Source organism: Mustela erminea, chromosome 4 (genome assembly GCF_009829155.1).
Source record: "Mustela erminea isolate mMusErm1 chromosome 4, mMusErm1.Pri, whole genome shotgun sequence".
Taxonomy (NCBI): domain Eukaryota; kingdom Metazoa; phylum Chordata; class Mammalia; order Carnivora; family Mustelidae; genus Mustela; species Mustela erminea.
In genome coordinates this window covers 122,191,557-122,212,571 of record NC_045617.1, presented here as the reverse complement: position 1 = coordinate 122,212,571, position 21,015 = coordinate 122,191,557, and the positions used below count along the sequence as shown (strand labels likewise).

General features: G+C 49.4%; 3 protein-coding genes across 4 annotated transcripts; 1 reads left to right on the top strand and 2 right to left on the bottom strand.

Annotated features, from left to right (window-relative positions):
• Window positions 1-955: 955 nt before the first annotated feature.
• Window positions 956-3,230, bottom strand: LTB (lymphotoxin beta). Of its 2 annotated transcripts, XM_032340902.1 has the most exons (5): window positions 2,725-3,230; window positions 2,254-2,305; window positions 1,998-2,069; window positions 1,052-1,579; window positions 956-1,021 (listed from the first exon to the last, which is right to left on the bottom strand). In XM_032340902.1, the coding sequence occupies exons 1-4, from the start codon at window positions 2,887-2,889 to the stop codon at window positions 1,125-1,127; spliced, it is 744 nt and encodes a 247-aa protein (XP_032196793.1). In that variant the 5' UTR covers window positions 2,890-3,230; the 3' UTR covers window positions 956-1,021; window positions 1,052-1,124. The 2 variants fall into 2 exon arrangements, with proteins under 2 accessions (XP_032196793.1, XP_032196794.1); XM_032340903.1 differs by lacking the exons at window positions 956-1,021; window positions 1,052-1,579; window positions 2,254-2,305.
• Window positions 3,231-6,526: 3,296 nt separating this feature from the next.
• LST1 (leukocyte specific transcript 1) lies at window positions 6,527-8,062 on the top strand. Its single transcript, XM_032340907.1, has 4 exons — window positions 6,527-6,631; window positions 6,999-7,100; window positions 7,355-7,377; window positions 7,847-8,062. Exons 1-4 carry the CDS (start codon window positions 6,625-6,627, stop codon window positions 7,979-7,981), a joined length of 267 nt encoding a protein of 88 aa, XP_032196798.1. The 5' UTR covers window positions 6,527-6,624; the 3' UTR covers window positions 7,982-8,062.
• Window positions 8,063-8,522: 460 nt separating this feature from the next.
• Window positions 8,523-10,643, bottom strand: NCR3 (natural cytotoxicity triggering receptor 3). Its single transcript, XM_032340904.1, has 4 exons — window positions 10,561-10,643; window positions 9,000-9,344; window positions 8,750-8,857; window positions 8,523-8,642 (listed from the first exon to the last, which is right to left on the bottom strand). Exons 1-4 carry the CDS (start codon window positions 10,601-10,603, stop codon window positions 8,590-8,592), a joined length of 549 nt encoding a protein of 182 aa, XP_032196795.1. The 5' UTR covers window positions 10,604-10,643; the 3' UTR covers window positions 8,523-8,589.
• Window positions 10,644-21,015: the final 10,372 nt, after the last annotated feature.

Below are 21,015 nucleotides of genomic sequence, written 5' to 3'. Positions count from 1 at the left end.
ATGCGCTAGAAAGAGAACTCTCATCAGGAAAGTTCTTCTGGACACAGAAATATGGAGTCACACACAAATATGGAGTCAGAAGTGAAGACCCAGAGAGTGGGAGTCCCCACTGGGTTCGGAAGTTGGGCTTTCCTTCCTGACAGGCTGCTGGGAGGGGAAAATTGTGTGGTATGCCGCAGGAGTGGGATGACCCACTGTGGTGACCTAGTTAGGGCCGTGGGTCCCTCTCTGCCTCTCTCAGCCCAGAGCTGAAAGTCGGTCATGGGGTGCTTGGGGTGAGGAGGCTGCTGTTACTCACCCTGGGGCCCCCACACTTGCCGATATATGGAAAGCAGACCTGAGGTGTGAACAAGGGGTAAGGACTTTCCATCTCACCCTGGATAGGGCCAATGGCCCCAGATTTCCTTTCTTCTTCTTCTCCCCAGCTTCGCCCTGATGTCCCAGGCCCTATCTTTCCGCCTCTTCCCTCACACCCAATGAGCTGTGTATTTTCCCTTGGAGGACAGTGGACTGTGGGGTAGTGGCTAAAGTGGGTTTCAGGCAGCCAGGCAGGCAGCAGGGAAGAAGTGCTAGGCCCCCAGGGCTTTATTCCTTCTTCCCAGCCTGGTTCCTCCAAGCAGGGCTGCCTTCCCTTGTCAGCATCCCTCTCACTGACAGAAGGGACCCCAAAGAAAGGAATGCAGGTGGAGTCTGGTGAGGGCTCCGGGGATCTGAGAAGAAGGAGGCTTGGAGATGCTTTGGGGCTTAAGGAGATCCCCTTCTTCCATCTTCCCACTGGGCTAATGCTGGGCAAGTTCATTCAGAGACAGGGGGTGGGTGGGAAATCAGCCGATCGCCTTCTTAGAGGGCAGAAGCCACAGGAAGTGATATGAATTATTTCAAGCAATCAGAAGAAAAGTCTAGGTAATCGCCCCTTGCAGTACCCACTCTGAATCAAGACATGAGAGACCTGGGCAACCGTGCTCGGCAGCACTAAAGCTTTACATTCTTTATTTTCTTCAGGTTTGCCATCAGTTTCTGGACAGTCTCCTGCATTTTCCCACCGCCACGGGGTCCCTGGGGTCTGGGACCCCAATACCTGGGCTGAGTCACACGTCCCTACCAGGCAGTTGTTTCCCCCACCCTCACCCCACCATCACCGCCCCAAAGAAGGTCTTCCCCCTCCTGTAGTCCACCATATCGGGGTGACTGATGTTGACGTACACCCTCTCACCCCTCCGGAGCTGCACCAGGCCGCCGAAGCCCACACTCGTGTACCAGAGGGGCCCGTACTCGCGCGTCCGGGCCGGGTCCAGGACCGGGGTGACGGTCTCTGCGCCCTCGAGAAGCAGCTCGGGAGTCCCGGGCCCGTAGGCGCCCCCCGCACGGAACAGCCGGCTGCGCAGCGTGACCGAGTGGTCCAGCAGGCCCCCGCCGGCAGGGGGCGCTCGGCCCCGGTAGCCGACGTGACAGTAGAGGTAATAGAGGCCGTCCTGCGGCAGCGCCAGCCCCTCGACGCCCGAGAACTGCGTCCCGCTCCTCAGGAACGCCTCTTCTTTCTTCGCCTCCCAGCCCAGCCCCTGCCCCTTCGTCCAGGCGCCTGCGGAGAAACCGGGGCCTGTCAGCGCTCGGGTGCCCGATCCTGGAAGAAGGATCCTGGCCCGGGACTTCTGGGAGGGTGAACAGGTGGGAGAGTTGGGGCTGTTAACCCCCTGCAGAATCCGAGCCCGGGGGCGGGGCGAGGGCGCGCGCGCCACCTCTGCAGTGATTTGCGGGAGGGGACTGAGGGCACCAGAGTGTGGGGTGCGGAGCCCGGTGGTGGGGTAGTGGGGAGATCTAGGAGGGGTTTTGACAGCTCCAGAAGGGAAGCAAGGAGATGGAATGCGGGAGGAGAGGAAGGTGGGCGTTTTAGGGACCAGAGGTGGTGAAGCAGGTCGGAAAGCGAACCCTGCAATGACAGAGCAAAGGGACTGTGGGCAGCAAGGCTAGCATCCTTGGATTACCTGTGAGATCCTTACCTATGAGGTGGGCGGCGGGGAGCCTGGAGCTGAAATCTGTTTCTGCCTCTTCCTCTGGCAGCTCCTGTGACCCTGGAAGGGGGGAAAGAATCCACGATTGCGGGCCTGGGCGGCCTTCCATGCACGGTACCCCCGAGAGGAAAGGGCACCAGGACGGGATTCTGGGAAGGATGAGTTCACCGAGGGATGCAGCTGGATGGGAGCTGGGCATCCCTGAAGGGCCAGAGTAGGGGAAGGGGAGATGGTCTGCTCTTACCCAAACGCTGCTGGGCCTGGGCCTGTGCCCCCGGGTCAGCTGTCCCTGTTACCTGGATGGGTGGGGTCACAGTGCCCAGAGTTCAGTGTTAGCTGATGCCATCCCCACCCCTCCCAACGCAGACCCAAGCTCCAAGCCTGGGGTCTTGACTACCAGCCGCATCCCCAACACACATCTCCCTGAGAGGGAGAGCCAGCAAGGCATATGTTCTTGGGCGGAGATGGAGGCCTGAGTATGTGTTGGGAAGAGAAGAGGAGACAGATAGACAACCAGGAAGGAGCTTGGAGCTATCAAGACACAACAGCATCATGGGAACAATGGAAAGAGGACCAACAAAGAGGCAGACAAGGCATCCCCATCAGGGACAGCCAAGCCAACTGAGCAGGAGGAGACAAGAGAGCCCCAGGCATAGCTAGAGGTAAGTGGGCATCAGCAACACGCAGCCCCTCCAGGCTCGTTGCGGCTACTCACCAGGCCTCCTCCCTGCTCCTGGGGCACCAAGGCCAGCACAGCCAGGACAGTGATAGGCACAGCCAGCAGCAGGGTCACCAGGGAAGTGGCTCCTGCCACAGCCAGCAGGAGGCAGCCCTTCCCCTGGGGCCTCCTACCCCGGCCCTCTAGCCCCAGTGACCCCATTGAGACTGAGCCAGGGCCAGGGCAGGGGGGCTTTCATACTTCAGGGGTGGGGCCACCCCCTCCCCATAGACCCACACACCTGGCTGGGACTTTCCGCACACCCCTGCTCCCCTCACCCAGCTTCCTGTTTACCCAGAGCTGGGGTGGGGCAGCTGGATGCCCAGGTTCTCTGAACTGGGGAAGAAGTTGGGGTGAAGAGACAGGCTTATAGAGTAGAGCTGGAGGGGGCTTAGAGATCCTATGGTTCATCAGGGAGGGAAACTGAGGCCCAGGGAGGGAAGGTAGCTCACAAAAAGTCTCGCAGCAGAGCTACGTGAGGAGAACACCACACTCCAGATTTCAAGGGTGGTCTGCATTCTTCTACACCCCAGTGGTGGGTGCTGGAAGGAGGGCTGTGTCCGCGTCCCTGAGGTCAAGGGCTGGAATAGGAGGACAAGAACTGAGGTCTTGAGGAATGGATATCTGGGTCCCTGAGAAGAGCTTATGCCGGCACTAGACCAAATCTCCTCCTTCCATTCCCTCACTCACCCGTAACCCCCAGAGCTCGGTGAGAAGCCGAGTTAAGCCAGGCCACAGAAATAGCAGCTGAGGGTATCTGGGTCCCTCAGTCAGTTAAGTGGCTGCCTTTGGCTCATGTCATGATCCCAGGGTCCTGGCATTGAGCCCCGCATCAGGCTCCCTGCTCAGCAGGAAGCCTGCTTCTCCTTCTCCAGCTCCCCTTGCTTGGGTTCCCTCTCTCACTGTCTCTCTCTCTGTGTCAAATAAATAAATAAAATCTTAAAAAAATAAATTTTAAAAAGAGCATTGCTTTAAAGGAAAAAATATATATAGCACCTGAAAGGGACCTTAGCCTCTCCACTGCCTGTTGATTCACTGAGGAGGGATGGAAATGAGCATTACCTCCCTTCCTCCATAGAGTGTAGATGGGAGGGTGATAGGGCATGGCCTCACCTTCAAAGAGCTTGCTGTCTAGAGTGAGCCCCATCTATTTAGCAGGTGCTGACTACATGTTTTGGAATAAATGAAGGAAGGACGAATGAATGAGGAAGCAAAACAAAGCAGCAACAGATGGTATGGTAGACAGTGCAATGAGAGAAAAGACCAGGTCCAAGGAAGTTGGAGGTGCTCTCAGATCATGTCCCCTTCTTGATGACATCTCTGCGATTAGGTAATAATAATAATAACATATAGCTATTGTACAAATAGCACTTAGCAAGTGCTTGCCTCTAATCTACACACTTTATATATAATAATTCCTTTTTTTAAATATAATAATTCTTTTAATCCTGACAAAAACTCTAAGAAGAGACTGAGGCACAGAGAGGTTAAGGAACTTATAGAAGGCGGCACAGTAGTGGCAGAGTCGGGATTTGAACCTAGGCAGTCTGGCTCCAGAGCCTTGATCGCAAGACAGCTTTAAAAAAACAAAACAAAAAAAAACCCCTGAGTGCTGACTTCAGATTTGTGCATTTTAATGTATGTAAATCTTGCCTTCCTCAGCCCCCCCCCAAAAAAGAAATGGGGAAACAAAAGCTGGACTCAAGTCACTGATAAGCATGGTAAGAGCTTTAGGGGTAAAATGTGTACTGATGTTTGCAACTTTGAAGGGTATCCAAAAAATGAGATAGATTGGTAGGTGTGTGATCAAGCGAATATAGAAAACTGTCCATTTTAGAATGTAGGTGGTATGGATATGTTCACTATAAAACTATTTCAATTTTGTTCTGTTTGAATATTTTAATAATAAAATGTGTGGGGAAAAAAAAAAACGTGAATATTGTCATTGTCCTGCTGTCCAACGTGGGGAGTGTTGTGGATGGGGGGAAAGGGGAGAAACGCCAGAAAGTTTCTGAATTTGAAGAAGGAGATGCAAATGCATGTGGACCCAGGCACAGATATCCACCTTACCTCCTGCCTCCACATGAGCTCCCCAGTCTTCACCGTCTTTAACGACTGGGTGTGCAATCCCCAGCACCCATCTCCCTTTCTATCTCAGTGCCACTAAGAGGCCTTCATCAGGTGTCTATCCAGAAGGTCTCAGATCACTGCCCTTTTTTTTTTCTGTGCGCAACATCAGAATGTTGCCTCCTACAGGAAGTCCACCTAGATTGCCCCCACTTCCTTACACAACACCAACTTGTCACCAGCTTTCTGTCCTAGACTATCAGCAGTACTCATGTATTCCTGTAAATCTACCTAGTCTAGCTGCCTCTGATTCTGGTCGTTAATCAGTCAAGTGCCCTGCTTGATTCAGCCCCAGAACACCAGGCAAGTTACCCCAAATCTACCAGAGCTTCCACTCTGACATGGGAGCCTGGGTGTGTGTCTACACATACACACTGGGATCACGAGCTCTCAGCGGAGGCAGTGGGAGGGGTAATTGGGGAAAAGTTAATGAGGAAAGGTACCTAGAGGAGGTACACGCTCACTGACTACTAGCAGAAGCAACAGGATGGCTGGAGCTGAGGGAGTTTAGAGGCTTAGTTACAGTCCTAAGAGTCTGAAAGGAAAGATGTTGTAACCCTAACTAACCTTCAAAGCCTAACTTCCTCTCCTGACAAAGCTAGGGAGGCATCTAGACTGGGGGAGATGTTAAAGCTGGAGGAAGGGCAAGAATGTTTGAAGTGGCAACACCTCTCTACCCAGGCAGCTCCCACAGTCTGGGGTCTGTCTACGCACAGGCCACAGGCTCTGGATAAGCTGGGAGAGAGCAGGAAACCTGATGGGAAAACGGGGCAGGGAGGGGCAGTCACGCCCCATGGTGAGCTGAAGCTAAGATTACAGAAGACAGTATGGCTTTGGGGTTCTCTGAGCCCTGGAGGCATCTGCTGTCCAGCTTCTGTCTCTGCTCCCCAAAGAATTAAATACAAGCCACTTCTGCCTCCACTTCCCCTCATGGTGACTGCAGGCCCTCCTCTCCACCTGTGTTTCTGCTCCCCAACCCACCCCCACACACACCCCAGCATTCCTCTTGAGCCCAGCAGGGTTCCAGTTTCCAGACCCTGGTCAGTGCAGCTGGCTCTGGTGGTGTGAAGACGGCGACCCCCCTCTTTGCCTTCAAACAGGAACCAGCGGTTGCAGGGCAGGAAGTGCCTGAGGGGAAGTTATGGGGCCCAGATACTCCTCCATGCCCCACTTCAGCCTCAGCAGTGTCTGTCCATGGTAAGTGGCTCCCCATACCAGCCATGTAGGGCCCTGCTCCCCAGAGTGGCTCTGGGCTGAAGGAGCCGTCCCAGCTGCCAGGTAGCTCTGGATATCACCTCCCCTTGGTTTCACTGGTCCACACACACACCCAGGAAACTCCGGGTCCTCCCCCTATGTCAGCCCCTCACCAGAACCTAGAACTACCCCATGCTAGAGAGGCCCCCATGAACCACCTGGTTAGCCTAGGGGAGAAGAAAGGGGTTGTGCTCTAGAGCTCTGGGGTTCAAGGCCAGCTCTCCCACTTCTAGGCTGGACCTCCTCATTAGAGTCTGGACTAGAGTCTCAGGTTCCTCACCACTAAAACAGGCACCATAATACCCTACATTGTGAGGCTTAGCAAGGACAAAAGGAAAGTGCCTTAGGTCAGGGTTGGCACATCAGTGGGGCTCCTCAGCCCTGGAACAATTGTAACAGAGGGCACCGCACTTTGCAGATGAGGAACTGGAGACACGTGACTTGGCGCAGGCCATTTAGCCTTGCAGAGCAGGGCTAGGTTCCTGACCTCCAGGTTAGTCTTCAGTGCTCGACCTAATGAAAGGTAATGGGCGGCACAGGGAGGGTGGGGAGTATTTAGGGAACAGAGAGAGGATAGAAAGCAGTATCTGTCCATCCTCGAGTTGATGGCCAGGGGACAGCTGGTGCAGGTGGGCAAGGGACCTCATGGGGAGACCCAGAGACAGCAGGGATGGCCATGGGAAGCAACCACGGGGATGAGTGAGGGAACCGGTGAGAGGTGGGCACCTCTGGTAGGAGATGAGGTAACCCGATCTGGAGTGAAGAACCTGAGTATGTTTTTCTACCTCTAAAACTGTTGGAGAGTGGGGCTGAGATGCCCACAGTCAACCAGGAGGATGGGGCAACAAAGGAAGAAATGGGACCCTGATACACACCGTTTTGCCCTGCAGAGGAATGTCTTTACCTATATGGTGGGAGCTTGGGGCTGGGGGGGCTCCTGCTCCTGGCTGTGGTCATTGTGTCCGCCTGTCTATGTCGGCTCCATCGGAAAGGTAAGCCCCATCACCCACAACATATCCCCCCGGGGTTGCCCCCACCCACACCTGTTCCTACTGCTTTCCCAGAAGTCCCCATCAGTTCCCACCCGCCCTGGGACAGGAAGGTGGGAGAGAGAAAAAAGTGTCCAAAAAGAGAGACTGGGGCTTTGGCCATGGGAACCACAGAGATGTGAGCGAGTGAGGAAATACCCTCTGGGGCGGGGGGGTAAGGGAGGGAAGGGCCTGCTGAGCTTCTTCTTTTCTTCCAGTGAGGAGGCTGGAGAGAAGCTGGGTGAGTCTGGGGGCTGGGAACCAGGTGATGGGGGCAAGAGGAGGCTGAGGGCTGAAGGGGAGGTGAAGGCAAGAGAAGTGAGGGAACGCAGGGGCATAAGAGAGCCAAAGAGGCGGAGAAAAAAGCAGAAAGAGAGACGTAAGAATGAGAAGAGCAGAAGGAAATAGTGTAGAGAAAGGAAAAGGGGCTAAGACAGAAAGGAGAAAGACAGAGGAAGAAACTAGAGAGACAGAGAAAGAAACAGAAAGAACGAGAGAGACCCAGGCAAGAGAAAGAGATGGAGAATAAGAACAACAGAGACCCAGGGAGAAGAGCGAGGGGAGAAGAGAACAGGGGCTCGGGCTGGCAGAGACAGAGGTGGGGACGCTGAGGAGACAGAGAGGTGCAAGGGGGTGGGCAGCAGGACGCAGAAAGGACGGGGGGAGAGGCTCTTCTGGCCACCTGCCAGCAGCACTCCTCCCTGCCCCAGGCCCAGCTCTCAGAGCAAGAGCTCCACTACGCATCTCTGCTCCCCATGCCCAGCAGTGAGAGGCCCGACTCCGGCCACAGGGAAGGCACCAAGGAGGACACCAGCACCGAATATGCCTGCATCGCCAAGCACTAAGCCACCAGAGCTTCCCCCAGACGCCTCCCTGAACTCAGGCCGACCCTGCGGTCCACCCAGTAAACACTGTGTCTCACCATCTTCTGTGTCTCAGGCTTCTCAGTGCAACTCAGCTTTGTGCCGTTCCACAGGGCCGCCATCAACACTTACATGACTTATCTTCCCACCCGTTCTGGGGCCGAGTGGGAATTTCTCAGGGAAAGAAAGGTGTTGAAGGACCAGGCTCCCCTGAAGGCCAGAAAGAGCCCACACGTAGGCCTGGCTGGAATGGGGACTTGACATGTAGGGGTCCGATCTGACACTCCCCAGTTCTCAGGAGAGTCTGCCTCAGCCTCCTGCACCCCAGAGAGCTGGAGGTGCTGAGCCCTGGGATGGTGATGGGAGGGGGCTCCAGGCATGGTTACTGGGAAGCTCGCTCCTTGGACCTTTCCAGGCTGGGCTTGGTAGAAGGGAGAGTTAAGAGTCGGGGGACCCCCAGAGAGGGACGTATTGGGGTACCTGGAGAATGGAAAAGGAAACACATGAGACTCCTAAGAAGGTGTTAGCGGCAGGGCAGAGGAGAATTTATTGGGGTCTCTTGAAGAGAATTGGATGCCTGGGGTTTGGAATCACTCATCAGAGGCATCTAAGAAGTGGCAGCGTGTTCTCAGGTGACGGTGGCCTGCAGGAGAAACGACAGGAGTTGCTCGGTGCCGCAACCCTTCTGCTCTTCTTTGCCTCCCCCTCCTCCAGCTCTCTCTTCACCACTGCCTTGGCCCCCTTCCTTACATTTGCCTTGGTAATAGACGGTGCTGCCCATGGCCACACAGACAAAGCTGAAGGCATAGAATCCAGCCCGAAGGAGGAGGACGGTGCTGGCCCCTAGCCGAGGACGTCCTGCATGGGGGCGGTAGAAGAAAGGGGGAAAAGGGGGCCTAAGGAAGAAGCAGGCACAGACCCAGGCCCAGGGATGGACAGAGAGCAGAGGACTCAGGGAAAGACTCCCAACTTCCAGGAAGAGTGGGGACTCCCATCTCACCTTTCTCTACCACCAGCAGAGTCCCATTCCCTGTCCCAACACCTAGGCCCAGCACCTCCACCCTGCACACGTAGACTCCAGCGTCACAGTCTTGGGTGTCCCAGATGTGCAGCTCGGCCTGATGGTCACAGAGGAAACGGGAAGGGGGGAGAGGGGCCAGGCGGCCCCTGAACTCCGGGGTCCCATTCCTCACTTCCTTCCCTGGGGCCACCTTGTCCCGGTACCACATGACAGAGCCAATGGCCAATTTCCCTCGGCTGGCATTGAAGGAGCAGGGCAAGAAGGCAGCGGTGCCCTCCTGGGTATGAATCTCAGGGGGCTGGAACACCCAGAGAGCACAGGATCCTGGCAGGCAGAGAGAAGACCCAGAGAAGCACCTCCGCGGTTACAGTACAGAGAAAGGACAAGAGAACTTGCAGTAGAATATCCCAGCTGTGTCCCCACCCATGGAGGACCCAGAGGGTCAAGCACTTTGCTACCTCATGAAACCCCTTCCTTTCCACCAGCCTCATTTCTTAAAATGGCTTATTAAATAGTTTTTCAAATCCTTTCCTGTGCCAACTCTCATCCTCACCCCATCCCATCACTCTCCGACTACCTTCACTAGTAGTGTCTTGCTGAAACTTAACCTGTCCCATTGAAATTGGAGCTCATTAATGCATGTGGCTGCCTAGCTAACTAATAATTAACTATATTATTTCATTACTTTCATACCAATGGCAAACTGTATACGGTACACCACCCTCGCTACTTTGTTTTTTATTAAAGAGCATTAACTAATAAAGTCTTCAGGTGAAGACATAGCAATAATTGATTGAAATCAATTTGACTCAACCAAATTGATGAATTAAAGCAATTAGTAAAATCTCCAATTAGATTCTCTAGTTCGTGAAATTTACCTGCCATTTGTCTACTTCAGCGGTTCTCAAGCTTGAGAGCACATCAGAATCACCTGGAGTGTCAGTTAAAACAGATTCCTGGGCCCGACTCTCCCCCAGTTTTTTACTCAGCGGGTCTAGAATGGGGCCTGAGAATTTGCCCAGATTCCCAGCTGATGCTAAAACTGTGGGTCTGGAGTCCATACTGCATTTAGTTCATGGGTATGGCTGATAGTTAACGTCCCTCAGTTAATTAAAATCGGTTTCACTAAGAAACTTCCCTTAGAGTTAATTAGGTCTCCCAAACTCCTAATTATATCTAGACCCTAGATAATAAGCCTTCTTTAATAGGCTTATTAAGCTCATCAAATTAAAATTGACCCCTTCCAAAAAAATTTACCTCTTCCTCCCTTCAAGCCCTTTATACTGGTTCTTCAACTTTATCTTACTAGGATGGTGGCTGAGAAGAAAGGGCCTCAGGGACGGAAGCTGGAGTATGACCCACCCAGTGGGCAACATGGAGAAATGGAGGGAACTGTGAACTGGGGGTGTCCACGTTACTTCGGCTTCTGGAGGACCCCACAGGTCCCACTCTCCTTTCCTGGCCACTCTCCTTAGGCCTCCATGTCAGCCTTCCCCATCCTTGCTCCTCCTGGCCCCACACCCCTCCAAAGCCCTCTCACCTGGATGGACCATGATAAAGATGAGCAACAGCATCTGGGTCATGTCGGAGGGTGTTCCCGTTGGCAAAGGGGATCTGAGAAGTAAGGTCAGGGTGGAGAAAGAACAACCCACTGCTTGTGGCCAGGCCTTTGGTCACCAGATGGAGGTGGGCAGCTTCCTATGACACACAGGACTCACATATCCTTTATCAAGAACCTCAACAGGGGCGCCTGGGTGGCTCAGTGGGTTAAGGTCTCTGCCTTTGGCTGGGGTCTAGGGATCAAGTCCCGCATCTGGCTCTCTGCTCAGCGGGGAGCCTGCTTCCTCCTCTATTCGTCTGCCTGTCTCTCTGCCTAGTTGTGATCTCCGTTAAATAAATAAAATCTTTTTTAAAATACTTTAAAAAAAAAAAGAACCTCAACAGCCTAGGACCTCGGGCATCACAAGCGTGCCTCCTTGAGGAGAGAGGATGCTGTTAATGGCAGTGGTCACTAGGTCACTAGGAAGTGGGGGGCAACACATCGTCCTGTGGCCTAAGTGTTTGAGAGGAAAGGGAGGGCTCACACTAGGGTGGGAGGGTGAGAACAGGATGTGGTCCCCCTACCTCCTGAGGTTCAAGAAGACCAACCACTTACCCAGAATAAGCCTCTAGGAGCCCTCCTGGGCTCAGCGCTAACCTACTCCCCCCTTGTCTGGACTCCACAGTGCCCCCGCCCACCCCATCTGTTCTCTTCCCTTTAGGCGGACCCACCCCCAGGACTGCTCTAGAAATTCTCTCTTGGAGGGGATTAGGAGAAGCAAGCTGATTGGCGGTGGAGGCAGGCAGTTGCTAGGGACTTTGTTTGGAAGGTTCATTTGCATAGCAATCAACCTGTTTTACTTAGCTGTGTTGACTTGGGTGGTTTGGCTGAATGAAAGCAACCTGATGGCGAGGTCTGCACTCATTCATATTCAGATCTCCATTAAAGGAATATACCTCTCGCTGAGGTCTGCTTTACTCCTTGTGTTCTGCCAATACTTAACACCCACTGGTAAACCCACTCATTTATTATTTTATTCGCTGTTTAGCTAGCATATCTTGAGAAACTACCAAGTGCCCCTTACATGAAAAATATTCTTACAGACACAAAGGAAAGACTGAGTTTGTAATGCCAAGGTTGTACAGGGATTGTTTCAAGACTATACCACACATTCTTGTATGTGACTCACACATCTACATGTGACAGCACAGCACATAGAAAAGGAGGATTACAGGCTTACAGGCGCAGTACCTGGGGAGGCATGGACCCAGCCCTCACCACACAATCCTCTCTGGCTCCTTTTATATATATATATTTTTTTTTCAAGATTTTATTTATTTATTTGACGGATAGAGATCACAAGTAGGCAGAGCAGCAGGTAGAGAGAGAAGGGGAAGCAGGCTTCCCGCTGAGCAGAGAGCCCGATGTGCCCCCCCACCCCCCCACCCCCGATCTCAGGAGCCTAAAATCATGTCCCGAGCAAAAGGCAGAGGCTTAACCCACTTGATGAGGGAGCAGGAGGCTGGCTGAGGACAGAGCAAAAGCTGGCACCTTGCACCCCTTCTCCACCTGCTCCCCTCCGTAATACGTGTAGCATTCCTCAGGCACCCCTGACTGCCATAAAACGATAAATAGTTAACTTGCAGAGATCACAATCCTTCAGGACAGGAATCTCCCTTGCTCTACAGATGTCCTAGAGACCTACAAACAGGGAGGTTACCTTATCAATAGCACAAATTTCCAGAGGCAAATAACTCTCAGTTCCTGAAGCCCTAATGTCTCCCTCCCCACCATAAACTGGAGGAGGCTGAGGTAGAAGGGAATGTAAATGATAGCAGGATCATAACACCCCACCAAGAATCTCCCAACTATCTTGATGTTAATGGCTGACCTAAAGACGACATTGATCAAGCCACAAGGGCAAGGCCTCCTCCCAGCACCTTGTAGGCCCTCTTTAACATATGAAAACTCCCATCCTTTCACCACCACCCCCAACCGCAAGGTATATAACCTGCCATCCCTCACAACCCGGGGCAGCAGCTCTTCCTGCCCACGGGTCCTGTCCTTGTGCTTTAATAAACCACCATTTTGCACCAAAGATGTCTCAAGAATTCTTTCTTGGTCATCGGCTCCGGACCTCAGCCCACCGAACCTCACCTAGGTTCTAGAACTTCATCACACTGAGCCACCCAGGTGCCCCTGGCCCCTTTTATATTAATGCATCTTTTTTCCCCTGGGTGTCCCTGTTTCTAGCTCTGTTTCATAATATATTATGATCACTGCAGTGATCTAGAGTTTTGTTTTGGAGAAGCAGCAATGTCATGGTTAAGAATGCTGGCATGGAGTCAGCCTGGGCTCAAATGCCAGCTGCAATACAAACTAGTTACATGATCTTGAACAAATTATTTAACCTCTCAAACCACCTACACAGGCCACACGCCACATAATCTGGGGAGGATTGACTCAGCCTTTCTTCATCAGTAGAGGGTCTTCCTCCTCTGGGCCTCTAATCTGAGGGTGTGAAACCAAGGTCCTGTGGCAAGGCAAGGACTGCCCCCTGGTGGTCATGGAGCATGAGGACGCCCAAGACACTGGTAGGTGGTTTTTCTTGAACGGGCCTTAATTCCAGCTTCTGCCTAGTCCCTTACCTTGCCTCGTCCTATCAACAGGCCATGTCTGCCCCCAGAGAGTCACTGTGAAGGAAATTGTCTCTTCTACTCAACTGTGAGAAGCCCACGATTTGAGGAGAGAGTAGAGATCACCACCGGTGGAGTAGGGGTCAGGGGCTGGAATGGGCAACTGACCTGAAGATCAAACTCCAGACTTTCACAGTTACACACACAGAGCGCTGCTCCCTGTCCCACGGTGATGCAGCTTAGAAGTCAAGTCAGCCTAATATGGAGTCCTGGTTCCACTGGTCCACACACCCGTGAGATGAGAACAGTATCTGTCAACATCCAGACTTCACTGTACTGGGTGCCCAGGGTATGTTAGCCCCCAGGTCCTCCCCAGTCAGGGGCCAGGATGACCATTGTTACAGCTGTGCCTGAACTCAAGGATACCCTGCTTTCTCCACCTCTTGTCTCTACCGAAGATTTCCAATATCCAAAAATCGGAATTCCAAAGATTACTCTTGGAAAATTTTTTTAAGTCCATCTAGAATAAATCCTAGCATATGTGTAGCTCCAGGGATCCTTTTCAATAGCTCTGAGACTCTCTAAGGAACTTTAACCCACAAGATGGGAACCGCTGCACTAACCAGCTCAAGGATGGATGCTTTCAAAAGAAACTTTTACCAGGGACTCAAGAGGAAAGGCAACGAATAAAGAAGTTGTGAAGTGGGGCGCTTGGGTGGCTCAGTGGGTTAAGCCGCTGCCTTCGGCTCCGGTCATGATCTCAGGGTCCTGGGATAGAGCCTCTGCTCAGCAGGGAGCCTGCTTCCTCCTCTTTCTCTGCCTGCCTCTCTGCCTACTTGTGATCTTTCTCTCTGTCAAATAAATAAATAAAATCTTTAAAAAAAAAAAAAAAAAGAAGTTGTGAAGTGAATGTGCACCTGTCTTGGGTCTCACTTATTTATTTATTTATTTAGAAACCAACTATTTTTTTTAAAGATTTTGTTTTATTTTTTAAAAGATTTTATTTATTTATCAGAGAGAGAGAGAGAGAGAGAGCACGCACAGGCAGACAGAGTGGCAGAGGGAGAAGCAGGCTCCCTGCAGAGCAAGGAACCCGATATGGGACTTGATCACAGGACGCTGGGATCATGACCTGAGCCAAAAGCAGCCGCTTAACCAACTGAGCCACCCAGGCATCCCAAAAGATTTTATTTTTAATTAATCTTTACAACCAGTATGGGGTTGAACTCACCCCGAGATGGAGTCACATGTTCCACCACAGAGCCAGCCAGGTGCCCCTCTGGTCTAACTTCTTTAACACTGTGCCATGGGCTGCCTCGAGGGAGGTCAGAGCCCAGAGCAGGAAAAGAGGTGAAGACACAGAAGGAACCCTGGAATCTCAGCACCGTGTCCCATCTTACTGGGGGTTTCCTCCTGTGCTGGTAGTGGTGAGATGTGGGTGACTTCTCTTCTAGCCAAGTCCTTACAAACATTTTCAATGAATTAGCGACCCCCATGTTCCCCTTTCAGTCTCTAACCACAGCTTCTCCTCTGAGTCTCATGCACTGGACCTCACCACCTTCTTCCCCCTTGCCGTCACGGTCTAATCTCCTTGCCATTCACCAGGAGCAGGCACCTAACTCTCCAGCTTCCTTTCTATTTCAACTGCTGCCATCTCTCTAGGAGACTTCATGTCCACATAAATGATGTTTTAAAACATTGAGATATAATTACACACAGCAAAATGCAGATCTTTTAAGAAACATTTGAAGTGTACAGATCTTAAGTATACAATTCGACATTCTCTGGCAAATCTATATACCCCTGTAAATAACATTGAAAGTGAGATACAGATCATTTCCATCACTCTAGAAAAATTCTCCCATGCCTCTTTTTGGTTAATCCCTTTCTCCTTCCAGAACCAACTACTGATTTATACCCCTACAAATGTATACCCCTATATTACACTATTCTTAGACTTTGTATAAGTGTAATCACATAGTATACCCTCTTGTATCCGGCTTCTTTCACTCTGTATAGTGTCTGTGAGATTCATCTATTGTTGTGTGTATCAGTAGCTTGATCCTTTTTTTTTTTTTTTTTTTTTTTTTTTGCTGAGTGCTATTTCATAATATGGATGTACCACAGTTTATTTATCCACTCACCTGATGAGGACAAGTGGGTTGTATGAACACTCCTGTACACATCTTGCAAATGATTTTTCTTTACTTTACTTTTCTTTTTTTAGAAAGAGAATGTGTACTAGGAAGAGGGTACGGGGAGGGAGAATCTTAAGCAGACTCCGTGCTGAGTACAGAGCCCAGCTCAGGGCTCGATACCACAACCCCAAGATCATGGCCTGAGCAGAAATCAAGAGTCAGATGCTCAACAGACTGAGCCACCCAGGTCCCCAACAAATAGTTTTTCAATATACTAATTTCACAGTTGCTTTACCTGGTCTACTCCAACAATCACCCTGATTCTCCATGGCCTACAGTTTGGATCATGTCACCATGGAAGTTGTTCCACTTTGGAATCTTACCTCCCCTTTCCCAGGAAAATAAAAGCAATTAGGCCTAAGTCCCTCCAGACTCCTGTACCCTATACATGTGCTTTCACGTGATTCAGCTATTGGTGGACTTTTGGGTTCTTTCTCTCTCACTTTCATTCAACAAATTGTGAGCCTCTACCATGGGCCTTACCTAGGCAGTCCTGTTATAGCCAGTTTTAACTACTGCTTATTCTCTGTTGAGACTCCAGTCTACATCTCCATCTCGGTCTACACCTTTACCTGAGGCCTCTTTCTTGAGGTCTAGGTCCAGAATATCTAGCTGTCCTCTAGACATCTCCTCCAGAGTGTTTCACAGGCATTTCAAAATCATCAGGGTCCACCCAAACTGCATCGGGCTCCTATGGTCCCCATCTCAGTGCATGGAAGCACAGTCCACCCCATCACTTAAGACAAAAACCTGGGGTAATCCCTCATTTCCCTCATCCAGACAATCTCTAAGTCCTGTCCATTCTGCCTTTAATATATCTCAAGTATCTTCCCACCTCTTGATTGTCATTGCTGTTTATTTTTTTATTATTCTTTTTAAAATTCTATTTATTTGTTCGACAGACAGATCACAAGTATGCACACCGGCAGGCAGAGAGAGAGGAGGAAGCAGGCTCCCTGCTGAGCAGAAAGCCGGACGTGGGGCTCAGGACCCTGAGATCATGACCTGAGCCGAAGGCAGAGGTTTAACCCACTGAGCCACCCAGGTGCCCCAATTGTCACTGCTGTTTAAAGCCATTGTCATCTCAGGATGAAACCAGTACAATAGCTTCTCTGATGGACAGTGTGGTTTCTCCTCGGTATCCATTCCACAACTCCCTCTCCAAGTCTTGGGGCCCATTCATCCATTCAACAACAGTTTTACTGAGTTCCTCCCACACGCCAGGCATTCTGTCTTCTTCTTCCCTTACATCTTTCTTCTTCTCTCTCATATCTCCCACATCTCTGTCCACAACTCTTTCCTCTCACCATCTTTATTCACATCATTTGTTTCTTCCCTATGTCTCCACCCACATCCCACATCTCTCCGCACATCTTTACCCATTCCCTCCACACCCCTCTTCTTGTTCACTCATTCATTCATTCATTCAGTAAATATTTGGTAAGCGCCTTCCCTGCGCTAGGCACCTATCTCTCCATCCCTCTCGTCCTTCATTTCCGTCTACATCTCTTTCTGCCTCTCCATCTTTCCTTATATTTTCCCCAACACATCTCTTTCACCCAACCCATCTTTCACGCTCTTTCTCCTCCATTTCTCTCTGGGTGGGAGAATGAGTCAAAGCTGGAAAGGCATTCCCCTTTTTCCTCTGGGAGCTGATCACTCCTTTCCTGAGAAGCCTTCCCAGACTCCACCAAGTCTGACTGGGACCATTCGCAGATGCCCTCTGATTCTCTGTGCCAGATTCTTTATTAAAAAATTAATCTAAAATATTAAAGGAAAACTAACTTTTAATTTAAAATTACAAAAGACAAAGAGGAGAGAAACCAGATAGTTAACAAGCTCGATCTAGGGAAATATGTAGAATCTTTGGAAAACTAGAAAATATGTGTTATTTTCACATACAACAAAGACATTTAGAAAAAAAGAATCAAAATCATATAGAATACAATTGCTGACCAAAAGCCATGACAATTTAAGAGCAGTAACAAAGAATATTTATTATATGCTTGGAAAAAAATTTTAAGTGTTTTCTAATGTATTTTAAAACTTTCTTTTTTTAAAGATTTTATTTATTTATTTGACAGAGAGAGATCACAAGTAAGCAAAGAGGCAGGCAGATAGAGAAAGAGACAGAGGAGGAAGCAGGCTCCCCACTGAGCAAAGAATCCTATTCGAGGCTCCATCCCAGGACCCCGAGATCACAACCTGAGCCAAAGGCAGAGGCTTTAACTCACTGAGCCACCCAGGCGCCCCTGTATTTTGAAACTTTAGAAACCTATCTCTAAATAACTCAAATGCTAAAGAAAATATAATAATAGAATTTAAAATATTTTGTACTGAATGATACTGAAAATCCTGCCTATCTAAACTGTTGAGGGCTGTTCCGTTGAAGGGCATCTCCCTCTCCCCGTCCCCTTCACCCCCCTACCCCTGCCTCATGCTCTCTTGCTCTCTCTCCCTCTCAAATAAGTAAATAAATCTTTTAAAAAGGGGGCACGCAAGGGTGGCTCAGATGGTAAATCATCTGCCTTGGGCTTAGGTCATGATCTCTAGGTCCTGGGACCAAGCCCCATGTCTGGCTCTCAGCTCAGCACGGAGTCTGATTCTCCCTCTCCCTCTGCCTCTCCTCCTGCTTATGCTCTCTCTGCCTCTCTCTATCTCTCTCAAATGAATAAATAAAATCTTCAAAAAAATAAAGAAAAAAAGAAGAAAAAGTTTGAAAGTCATTGAGTTGGACGGTTATTTCAAGAAATTAGAAAAAGAGGGCACCTGGGTGGCTCAGTCAGTTGAATGTCTGCCTTTGGCTCAGGCCATGATCCCAGAATTCTGGAATAGAGCCCTACTTTGGGCTCCCAGCTCACCAGGGAGTCTGCTTGTCCCTCTCCCTCTGCCCTTTCCCCCTACTTGTGCGGCTCTCTCTCTTATTCTCAAATAAATAAATCTTTTTTTTTTTAAGTTAATAATAAAAAAAGAAAGAAATTAGAAAAAGAGGGCACCAGGGTGGTTCCGTCGGTTGAGCCCATCTGCCTTGGTTTAGGTTATGATCCCAGAGTCCTCAGAGTCCTGAGATGGAATCCTGCATCAGACTCCTTGCTCAGCAGGGAGACTGCTTCTCCCTCTGCCTGCTGCTCCTTCCTGCTTGTGCTCTTATCTGTGCACTCTCTCTCTCTCTGATAAATAAATAAATAAATAAATAAATAAATAAATAAATATTTTAAAAAAAGAAATTAGAAAAAGAGCATTGAATAATTTTTAAAAATTTTAAATAATAAAGATACTTTTAGAAATTAATGAAATAAAACAATAGAGCATTGTTTTTGCTCCACACCCAGTGCTCCATGCAATCCGTGCCCTCTCTAATACCCACCACCTGGTTCCCCCAACCTCCCACCAACACCACCACCCCCCCTCCTTCAAAACCCTCAGATTGTTTTTCAGAGTCCATAGTCTCTCATGGTTCACCTCCCCTTCCAATTTCCCTCAACTCCCTTCTCCTCTCCATCTCCCCTTGTCCTCCGTGCTATTTGTTATGCTCCACAAATAAGTGAAACCATATGATAATTGACTCTCTCTGCTTGACCTATTTCACTCGGCATAATCTCTTCCAGTCCCTCTATGTTGCTACAAGAATTGAGTATTCATCCTTTCTGATGGAGGCATAATACTCCATAGTGTATATGGACCACATCTTCCTTATCCATTGTTCCGTTGAAGGGCATCTTGGTTCTTTCGACAGTTTGGCGACCGTGGCCATTGCTGCTATAAACATTGGGGTGCAGATGGCCCTTCTTTTCACTACATCTGTATCTTTGGGGTAAATACCCAGTAGTGCAATTGCAGGGTCATAGGGAAGCTCTATTTTTTTTTTAAGATTTTATTTTTTTATTTGACAGACAGAGATCACAAGTAGGCAGAGAGGCAGGCAGAGAGAGGAGGAAGCAGGATCTCTGCTGAGCAGAGAGCCCAACTCGGGGCTCGATCCCAGGACCCTGGGATCATGACCTGAGCCGAAGGCAGAGGCTTTAATCCACTGAGCTACCCAGGTACACTGGGAAGCTCTATTTTTAATTTCTTGTTTTCCAAAGTGGCTGCACCAACTTGCATTCCCACCAACAGTGTAAGAGGGTTCCCCTTTCTCCACATCCTCCCCAACACATGTTGTTTGAACAGGAAACATTTTAAAAATTTTACATATTTACAGAGACTACTAATATTAAAAATCTCTGACCAAATTGATTATGCAAGAAAGGAAAAGGGGAGACAAAGTCATAAACACACAAAAGATAAATAACTTAAAGGGAATATAATATCAGATACAGTAAATATTTACATTGCAAATTTTGATAAGATGAATAATTTTCTTTTTTTAAGATTTTATTTATTTTTATGAGAGAGAAAAAGAGAGAGAATGAGTGGGGAGAGGGACAGAGGGAGAAAGAGAAGCAGGCTCCCCACTGAGCAGGGAGCCCCAAGCAGGGCTCCATCGCAGGACCCCAGGATCATGACTTGAGCCAAAGGTGGCCCCCAAGATGAATAATTTTCTAGAAAAATGTATGACCACACTGACTTAAGAAAAAATGAAAAGGCTGATATACCTATAACCACTAAAGAAATTGAATCAGTTGTTTAAAATTTAGCCATCAGTGGGGTTCCTGGCTGGCTCAGTGATTTGTGATCTCAGGGTCATGAGTTCGAGCCCCATGTTGGGTGTAGAGATTACTTAAATAAATAAATAAATAAATAAAATTAGGGAAAAAATTTAATCATCAAAAAAATCACCAAGCCCAGATAGTTATGAAACCTTCAAGACAGATCATTCCAGTCATATAACGATTATTCTAGTGATCAGGAAACAGGAAAAGTTTCTCCACTTATTTCATGAGATTAATGTGATCTCGATACAAAAGCCAGGCAATGGCGATCTGAGAAAGTAAAATTATTAAACAATTTCACTCATGAACATAAATGCAAGAAAAAAAGAATGTAATAAAAATTTTAACAGGGATGCCTGGGTGGCTCAGATCAGGATCTTCCTTTCAGTTCAGGTCATCATCTCAGGGTCCTGGGATGGAACCCCATATCAAGCTTCCTGCTAACTGGGGAGCCTGCTTCTCCTTCTCCCTCTGCTGCTCCTTCTGCTTGTATTCTCTCTCTGTCAAATAAATAAATGAAATATTTAAAAAATAGGGGCACCTGGGTGGCTCAGTGGATTGAGCCTCTGCCTTTGTCTCGGGTCATGATCTTGGGTCCTGGGATGGAGCCCCACATCGGAGTCTCTGCTCAGCAGGGAGTCTGCTTTCCCCTCTCTCTCTGCCTGCTGCTCTGCTTACTTGTGATCTCTCTCTCTCTCTCTTTCTGTGTCAAATAAATAAATAAATAAATTTTTAAAAAAAATTTAAAAATATATTAACAAACCTAAATCAGAATTGAATAAATAATATGAAACAGCTTAATTAACCAAGGGCACCTGGATGGCTTAGTCAGTTAAGCGGCTGCCTTTGGCTCAGGTCGTGATTCCAGGGTCCTGGGATAGAGTTCTGCATGGGTCTCCCTGCTCATCGGAGAGCCTGCTTCTCCCTCTCCCTCTGCCTGGCACTCTGCCTACTTGTGCTCTCTATCTC

Bases quoted from the DNA above. Each gene is read 5' to 3' on its own strand.
- LST1 (XM_032340907.1), top strand. The intron at 7,101-7,354 runs GTAAGCCCCATC...CTTTTCTTCCAG, and splicing joins ATGTCGGCTCCATCGGAAAG to TGAGGAGGCTGGAGAGAAGC. The intron at 7,378-7,846 runs GTGAGTCTGGGG...TCCCTGCCCCAG, and splicing joins GGAGGCTGGAGAGAAGCTGG to GCCCAGCTCTCAGAGCAAGA.
- NCR3 (XM_032340904.1), bottom strand. From the start codon at position 10,603: ATGACCCAGATGCTGTTGCTCATCTTTATCATGGTCCATCCAG. The intron at 9,345-10,560 runs GTGAGAGGGCTT...TCTGCCTGCCAG, and splicing joins CTTTATCATGGTCCATCCAG to GATCCTGTGCTCTCTGGGTG. The intron at 8,858-8,999 runs GTGAGATGGGAG...GCCCCCATGCAG, and splicing joins TCTGCTGGTGGTAGAGAAAG to GACGTCCTCGGCTAGGGGCC.
- LTB (XM_032340902.1), bottom strand. From the start codon at position 2,889: ATGGGGTCACTGGGGCTAGAGGGCCGGGGTAGGAGGCCCCAGGGGAAG. The intron at 2,306-2,724 runs GTGAGTAGCCGC...CCACCCATCCAG, and splicing joins AGGAGCAGGGAGGAGGCCTG to GTAACAGGGACAGCTGACCC. The intron at 1,580-1,997 runs GTAAGGATCTCA...GTTTCTCCGCAG, and splicing joins CCCCGCCGCCCACCTCATAG to GCGCCTGGACGAAGGGGCAG.